Source organism: Coffea arabica, chromosome 2e (assembly GCF_036785885.1).
Source record: "Coffea arabica cultivar ET-39 chromosome 2e, Coffea Arabica ET-39 HiFi, whole genome shotgun sequence".
Taxonomy (NCBI): Eukaryota; Viridiplantae; Streptophyta; class Magnoliopsida; order Gentianales; family Rubiaceae; genus Coffea; species Coffea arabica.
The window spans coordinates 69,674,145-69,682,572 of NC_092313.1; the positions used below are offsets into that span (position 1 = coordinate 69,674,145).

The 8,428-nt window shown below is 38.3% G+C and overlaps 1 protein-coding gene across 2 annotated transcripts; it reads left to right on the forward strand.

Annotated features, from left to right (window-relative positions):
- On the forward strand, positions 1 to 8,428 carry LOC113729405 (cation/calcium exchanger 5-like). Of its 2 annotated transcripts, XM_072080837.1 has the most exons (3): positions 1 to 842; positions 924 to 1,181; positions 7,252 to 8,428. In XM_072080837.1, exons 1-3 carry the CDS (start codon positions 243 to 245, stop codon positions 8,014 to 8,016), a joined length of 1,623 nt encoding a protein of 540 aa, XP_071936938.1. In that variant the 5' UTR covers positions 1 to 242; the 3' UTR covers positions 8,017 to 8,428. The 2 variants fall into 2 exon arrangements, with proteins under 2 accessions (XP_071936938.1, XP_027109505.1); XM_027253704.2 differs by having other exon boundaries at positions 2 to 1,181.

The window sequence follows — 8,428 nt, forward strand, 5'->3', positions numbered from 1 at the left end:
ATCAAACGACATCCTGCAACCGATCATAAGCCAAAAGGCCTCAAAAACGCGTAAAGCACAAAAACAGAAACGAAAAGAAGATTTGCATTTTGCTAATCAAAGACCCACAGATTCTCTGAACTCCAAAAGCCACTGAACTGAACTTTTACTCTCTAAATCCAACAGATTTAACTGAAAATTCCCAATTCAGCAGCTCCCAAACAAAATAAAAAAGAAAGCTTCCATTTTTTTTCTGGAATGGCATGGCCTTTCTCTTCTCACCATCTTCACAATCAAATTTCTTCAAACCCACAGCAATTTCATTGACAATCCTCACAACCCTCTTGTTCTACCTCCTCTACATCCCTTCACCACCAACCCAACTCCTAAATCCTCCAGAGAACCCCTTCAAAATCCCACCTTTTCCCCATAGATCACTTTACACCAGTCCCACTATCCCATCATGCTCAATTTCCAATCTGACATCCACCAATGGCCTATTCAACTACTTCTCCTTCCATTTTTGCCTCTTCCAAGAAAACCATTTTCTTTCCATCCCATTTCTTGCTCTCTCTGTCCTTCTCCAGTTCTATATCCTTGTCAAAACCGCCCAAGACCGGTTCTCTGTGGTGGTCACAAAGCTTTGTACTCATTTGAAGCTCTCTCCTTCGATGGGTGCTGTGACCCTTTTGGCTTTAGGTAATGGTGCCCCTGATGTTTTTGCTTCAGTGGCTGCAGTGAGGGGAGGACAAGCTAGGACTGGTTTTGGCGCAATTCTCTCAGCTGGGACTTTTGTTTCTGCTTTTGTTGTTGGTTTTGTGGCCATTTACGCCGCGCCATTCGCGGTTGATCCTGGGCCTTTTGTAAGGGATGTGTTGTTTTACTTGATTGCTGCATTGTTTCTGTTCTATGTTTACTTGAGTGCTGAGATTTTTTTGTGGCAGGCGCTTGGGTTTGTTGGATTTTACTTGTTTTTTGTTGGGATTGTGTTTTGGATGGATTTGGGAACGAGTAGCGGGAAGGGGAAGAGGAGGGGGATTGGTGGCGGGGGTGGCGGTGGCGATGGGAGTGAGGTGGAGCTGATTGGGAATGGGGAGGAGCAGAAGGGGTTGATAGAGATGGATTATGAAAGTGGAGAAGTTCTAATGAAATCTGAAGATAGCAAGAAGCAGAATTATGGGTTTTGGCGAGTTCTCGGAAAGGTATGTTTTCAGTTTCTAGTTGGATAGATTTTTGTTACTTTTCCATTTTGTTGATAATGATAGAAAGTTGTGAGTCCTGTTTTAAGAAAGATATTTGTTATCATTTACCAGTGAAATTTGTATAATTGATGGACGTTGATGTTGTGCTTTCTATTTTAGATGCTTTTCTCCTGTCATTACTGTCGCATGAGTATGAAATCTGGTTCTTGATTGATTTGGTGATTAGAAGGACGTATAAGGTGCTGTTTTTTTAATGTATAGTGGTAATGAAAAAGATGACAAATGTAGTAAGAGATCGGATTGCTTCTGAAATTTACTTATGGGATCTAGACGAAGTGGCACTAGTTTGCCTAACTTATGCTTAGTTCAGGGCTTTAGTCCGACTATGAAATGCAGAGGATACAAAGGTGGAAAGAGCACAATCAATAGCTAAACAGCATCATTTATTTGCAAAGAGAGAGCTAACAGCAGCATAGGAATGAAACGGTTCAAAGGCTGTTACAAATATATCATTCATAAACAATGATGAAGAGATAAATAAGCAGTTTTGGGGCGGCTGGGAGAATAGGGAGGCAAAATGGTTTTCCTGTGAAAATAGTATTCCTACAATCCAAAAAAGCAAGCGACATCTAAGTAGAAAAAAATGGTCTTACCTCTCCATGGGTGTTACAAGTTTTAGTTACATTTCTGAAATTGTATTATCATATTGAATTAACGGAACTATCTGAAATTTGTCATGTAATAAACAGTGGAATTCAGCTAGATAGGGACATGTGTTGCATTAGGAATGAACCTTGTAAATTCAAGATAGATCATAGCCTGCTCAGTGATGTATGCTCAGCACTTTGCTGATGTGTATTGGGGATCCCTCACACTTTGTACACTCAAATCACTTGATCAATGAAAACAGAGCTTACAAAAAAGAAAAAAAGGTGAAATTTGAGTAACATTTTGTGACAAGGGAGTGATGTCAGGTAGTGGCCCAATAGTTGGATTTTAATCTTCTTTACATTTGCTTCTTATTGTCAACTGCAAGGGGAAGCATAGAGGTATTGTTTGGTAGGGTTTTGTTAGTAGAAAAATTAGAACGATTGGATGCAGACACTGAGAACTACCTATTTTGTTTTGGTCAGACCCACTACTTGTACTCTGATGTTGATTGCTGCCTAAGAGAAAATGTTGTATTTGTTTTAGTGAGTAAAAAAAATGACATATATGCTGGTGACAAAAAGTGGTGTACTTTAGTTGTTAAGTTATGAGATGGAATAAATTTAGTTTTGCTTTTGGAATAGGTAAGTATTTTGAGATGCCATATTGAAATTTCACCAATCCTGGGAAATATGACATTGTGAAAATAAGAATTCTCATTTAATTAGAGTTTAACAGATCAAGAACTTGCAAAGATTTCATGGCCAATAAAATGTATCACTAATGCCAAAGGAATCTCCAATAAAATTCATGCAAGTTACTATGCCTATAAGCTATGAAGCTATAATCTTAAAGGCCTTGTAATGTTATTCTCTTTGTTCCTTTTCTGTACAAGGTTGAAATCTTTCTGTTTTCTTACCACTTCCATGCTCCTTGGATGGTTTTTGGTTTTAGGCATAGTATAGCACCTTCTCTTGTTAAGAGTGTGACTTTTTTCGGGGCTTGTTGACAGAAAGAACTTAATCATAAAGCACGAACATCTGGTAAAATCTCAGCCAAAAAGTATACAAGTTACTACTACCTTTCAGGACTCACAATCGTGGACATTTCTCATTAGTCCCAATTATCCCTTTCAAAAGAAATGGAGAAAAAACTGTTCTCATTCATGAATTTGAAAACTCACTTATCAGAAAATTATATGGGTAGCAAGTCAACAATTAAAGCTAACAACATCTATAATTATGGTAAAAGATGTTATGACTAATTGGTGGGCTCATAGTGTTTACGGGACCTAAGATTATTGCTACCAAATCGAGAGGAAAACAATTGCAAACTCCTTCAATTTATTCAGTAACCTTAAAGTAAACGTAAAACTTGCCATTCTGCAATTTTTTGTGGGGAGACTAATGTTTCATTATTTTGCATGTTGAAGGCAGGGTAATATTGAAGGAAGATAGGTTAGGGATGGGGAGGAGACGAATGGAAGTTTATCTTTTCGGTCATAGAATGCCATGGGACTGTAGTAGGACCTTCAAAGTCTGCAAAGTATGTGTCAGTGGCAAGTACCCGTAGAATTTTATGTACAGGAAAAGAAGTCAGTTTGGGGAAATAGATGGTGCTAGTTTGACTACTTATATGCAGGGGAATCTATTTATTTGCAGAGGAATCTAAGAGGTAAGCTGTTGACATGGGATTCCATTTTTTAGTAATAGTAGACGAGGAAGAGCACTGATTAAGGCTTAATAACATTTACAAAAGAACAGTGGTTAAAGACAGCAGGAAAATCTTGGAAATACATTTAATGTTCTTGATGGGACAAACTTAGATTATGTGCCCTTAAAAGATGAAGTCAATCTGGTAAAAGTCACGGTTTGAGCGTGACTTCTTTCGGATAGGGGGGTCTGAGGGGGAAAATTAGCCAGCATTTTGTAAAATCAATGCATACCATATCAAAGTGTTAAGTCCTTGTCTCTTGAAATTTCGCTTGGATGTCCAGTTGATAGTGGACGTGGTTTCTTTGAGGCAAGCTGTTGGAGTTGATGACAGTCATTTTCCTTAAGAGTGGGTGGAGAGATGTGACAAAGAAGCCCTGGACCATGAGTTCTGGAAGAGACTGAGGTGCGGTCAAAGGTACACTGGATAGCATGAAGAAGTTGGAACTCCACCAATTGGAGGGAGAATAGGGATTGTCAAGGGGGGCACCCGAATTTGTGTAATAACTGGAGCAAATGGATTGGGGTATCCTGTCTAGCTTGGGTAGACAAAAATGTGAATTCTGGAAGAAAGATAGCCTTTTGAAGGGTTCTGTCTGGTATAAAGTGTATGTCTCTAGTTTGTGTGCTTATATCTCGAACTACATCCGCTTAATGTGAGCAATAGGGCATGCAGTTATTTCTGAAGAGAACCTGGGGAAATTGAGAACAGTCCATTAACTGAATGCTTTACATGCAAATTAAGGAAGAAGATTGTCACCTTATATTGCTCCTTTAGCACTTGTATCGACTATATTGATGGAAAGCAATAGGAGGAGAAATACCAACGGGGGAAATTTGATTTGAAAACATAACAACCTCTTTGTTGTATTTCCTCGAGCGACACATTGATTCTATTGTCACTTTGTATAGTCTGTCATTGAACTTCTTGAGAAGCTATAGCTGTAGGTATATGCCTTCTTTGGTTTGTAATTTTGGTATAGCAACAAATTTCACTGTTCAAACGGCAGAAAGATTACACTTATATATACATATATATATCATGTATATCTCCATCTGATCAGTGTCATATTGTGTTCAGTTTTCTCACAATAACAGGTAGCAAATAGGTAGTTGTTCCTGGGTGACGTACTAGGGATTACGTGCTTGGTGTTGAATTATGAATATTTGTGAGTAGCTTTTCAAGGTTCTTTTCACAATCTAAATTATCGAGCTATTTTTGACTCATTGACTTAATGTTTTCTTTTGTTCTGCCGATAGTTGAGCTGTCATGCTCAACTTTCCAGTATCACTGGAAATGAATTTACCAGTTCTTTTCCGTTTGCTAAAATATCTGTTTGTTGTTTCTTTCTTTGTTATGAGAGTATTGATCTCAATTGAATATAAAGGGGAGTTTATTTTCAAGTGATGTTGTTGAATTGAAACAGAAGAGGATAGGACTAGTCAGGAATCATCCTATAAATTCTGTAGTTTGTGACCCTATCTTTACCTTGCACTATCTTGATTTAATCATTGTACTTTGTCTGACTGTGCTTGATTCATAACAAATCAACTGATGATTGAGTGCCTAAACCAATAGTGCTACAACTGTTGGTTGGTTTAATTAAAAACAGGAAAAAGATTTGCATTGGTTTCTGGTACTAGAAGTCTCTATACATGATTTAAAAAAAGATACAAAGTTGGATTTCCCATTAACAGAAATCCCTGTTGAAACTTGAAGATAAGGTACAGATTTTGGCTGGGGATCATTGGATTCAGATAGCTTTGGGCATATTTAGATGAAAGAAGTTGGCCTTTAGATTTAGGAATGAAGGTAATGGAAGCAAATTATTGTAAAGGGAACAAAAAAATTTTATTGAAATCTTAAGAAACGAGAAATGTTTGATAGGATCTTAGAGAAGAGTATAGTACATGGCTGTAACCGCATAGTTCATGAAACTGTTTATGGAGGCTTATGAGCAATACAAGTTGCAACCTATGTTACACGGGCTCGCCATTCACCCTAGAAGCACCCGTGTCGACACGATATGGGTACAGGTACGGAATCCGTACCTGATATGGTAAAAAAATTTTGGATACGTTGACTAATGTGAGATGTGCAAGATGTGATGTTGATTGCGGAGGAGGAGAGATGGACAAGAAGTGGTAAGAGAGTGGAAGGAAAAGAAGGGTGGCTCTGCGGGGGAGAAAGAAAGGAGCAGAAAGCTGCTAGAGATTTGAATAGAAAAATACTCACAACACCCGCTATATTTTCACTTAAAATATACCAGCTGTTGATTCTCTTTCATTGGCAGATATGGGATTGTAGTAATGATGGCATCCAAGAGTAAGAGTGGCTTTGTTTTCGGAGAAGAGGTGCTTATTCATTTTAAATGCTCTGTAAATGAGGTGACGGCACAGCTGAATGAGGGATGAGGAATATAGGGATTGACAATGATATTTATTTTGCAACTAAATCCCTGTATTTTGACTGTAATTATCATTTTCAACAAGTAACTTATCTCTTTACAATTTTGCACTTTTTAATATAATTTCAGCCCCTCATACTTGAAAAATTTACCGTTCTAACCAAGCTTATGGTTCTTTTCAACCTAATTGCACATTTAATTGAAATTTTTTATTAAAATACACTTTATACATCATTGTGCATAAATTTTAGAATGATTTATTTCTAAAAATGTTATCCATCTATGAGTTTAAGGAGTGCAATCCCCGAACCCCCACCTGTACCCAAAATTGGACAGATATCTCCAGATCCTACAATTTTCAAATATGCAAATCTGACACTTCGACACGCACCCATATCCAACCCCTGCGCCAGAGTCCATGTAACATAGGTTTCAGCTAGGGGTGGAAGAGTGGAAACAATAGCAAAAACAGGGAATCTAGCTTAATCCAATCTAAGCCCAGCCCTACCATGGAGGAAGCCATTGGGAAATGCATGGATTGAGTTCTTTTGGGCTTAGGGATGAAAGGAGATGCATACAGGTAAAACATTATCTACCCAGGCAATGAGCTACTTTTCTGAGAGTTGAGTCCTAAGAACTACTGCACCTGCCTTCAGTTTGTAGGTGAAGCAAAAATTGTAGGAAAGGAAGTAGAAGTAGCACAACATTGTAGTTTGCTATTGTATAAGGTTTTACCATTTCAGTAGTGACCATTTAGCTTATTTGAAACATTTTTAGCTTTTAACAGGTTTATATGGTACATAAATACACTGAGATACCGGAGCATCTTGTCGAATACGTTACTTCCTTAAGAAAAGAAGTTATTAATTTTAAAACAGCATTTATATGCTTAGTGATGTATTTGTCATTTTTGCTGAAACATAATACGGGGAAGTACATAAACAGTTGCTTGAAACCCTCTTTTATTCATCTAAAGGCTTTTTGAGGTTTGTATTGGCAAACTTTTATGGGGAAATTGTCCTTTTAAGTGAAAATTTTTGTTTTTCTTTTCAGAAATAATTAGCTGGATTTGCACGGCTTCATCCCGGTCAGCAAATACATAGTTTCAACATGGATATGGAAATAGTTTCCAATTATGTTCTGTAAAAAATATGTCCATGTGTTGTAGATGTAGAGCAAGTACTAAGTTGTGTATAACTCCTTGTAGTTTTCTTGTACTTCAGATCCATATGAGAGTATGAAATATTTAGTTTATAGACATTAATGTGGGTTATGGTGTGATATTTTCTTCGTTCTTCACAGATCTCGCAAGTATGGGAGCTTCCGGTCTCAGTGCTTCTCAAACTCACCATTCCCCAAACTTCACCTTCTGAGTGGAGCAGATTCTATCAATCTGCAAATATTGCACTTTGTCCTCTTGCTCTTCTGTATTCTTGCAGATCATTTATGCCGTTAGATCATCCTGTTCTTTTTCTTTTTTCAAATGTTCATTTTGCTCTTTGGCTTATAGTGCTTTGCGGAAGCTGCTCTCTAGCTATTCTTCATTTCATAGTCGAAAAGGAACCCCCCAAAACTGAGCAAATACCTGTAGTACTTGTAGCATTTGTGATGAGTGTATTCTGGATCTCAACTGTTGCTGGCGAGCTCCTGAATTGCCTTGCAGCTCTTGGAGCACTTCTAAAACTGCCCCCAGCAATCCTTGGGTTGACAGTGCTTGCATGGGGAAACTCTGTTGGTGATCTAGTTGCTGATGTAGCACTTGCAAAAGCTGGCCAGCCAGCGATGGCTATGGCCGGGTGCTTTGCTTGTCCAATGTTTAACATGCTGTTTGGGCTTGGTACAGCTTTGGTGATGCAAGCAGCTAACGTCTATCCAGACGCATATGCCCTCCATTTCCATGTTAGTATCGTTATGGCGTTTATTTTCTTGCTTTTGAGCTTGATGGGATCCATTTTGGTGGTAACTTGGCACCGATTCCGTGTTCCAAGATTCTGGGGGTTCTGCCTTGTGGGGCTTTACGTTATTTTCATGATACTGAGCCTGATCATTGCAATGTTCTGGGTATGATTCTGATGATGGCGAAGAATCTAAGCTGCTGCACATACCATCTGCAGAACAGGTTAGATGTGTCAAAAAGAACTCACTTACAGGACATGTTCTCATGAAGATAAAGGAGGATCGAGCAAGAATTGAGAGACTTACGTTTGATCATTTTTGAAGAATTACGCCTAACCAAAGATTGAGTGCGAAGTATTACAGAACCGTGGGTTCCTTTTCCTGTGAAGAGAAACAGCTTTTGATTTTATGTTTCCTTACTAATAACTTCTGCTAGTCACCCTCCATTCTTGCAAGATTAACAGGAAAAGCTTTGATTGTATCAAAATACCATACCTTATTAGCGCCACGTCTGTAATCAAAGGTAAACGAGAAGTATAGCAGCCACCTATGCAGATGCCTATCAAAGAAAATTCTTTCTTTC

Excerpts from the sequence above, each read along its gene's own strand:
- LOC113729405 (XM_027253704.2), top strand. The coding sequence starts at position 243 with ATGGCCTTTCTCTTCTCACCATCTTCACAATCAAATTTCTTCAAACCC. Across the intron at positions 1,182-7,251 it reads TTTGGCGAGTTCTCGGAAAG|ATCTCGCAAGTATGGGAGCT; the intron begins GTATGTTTTCAG and ends CGTTCTTCACAG.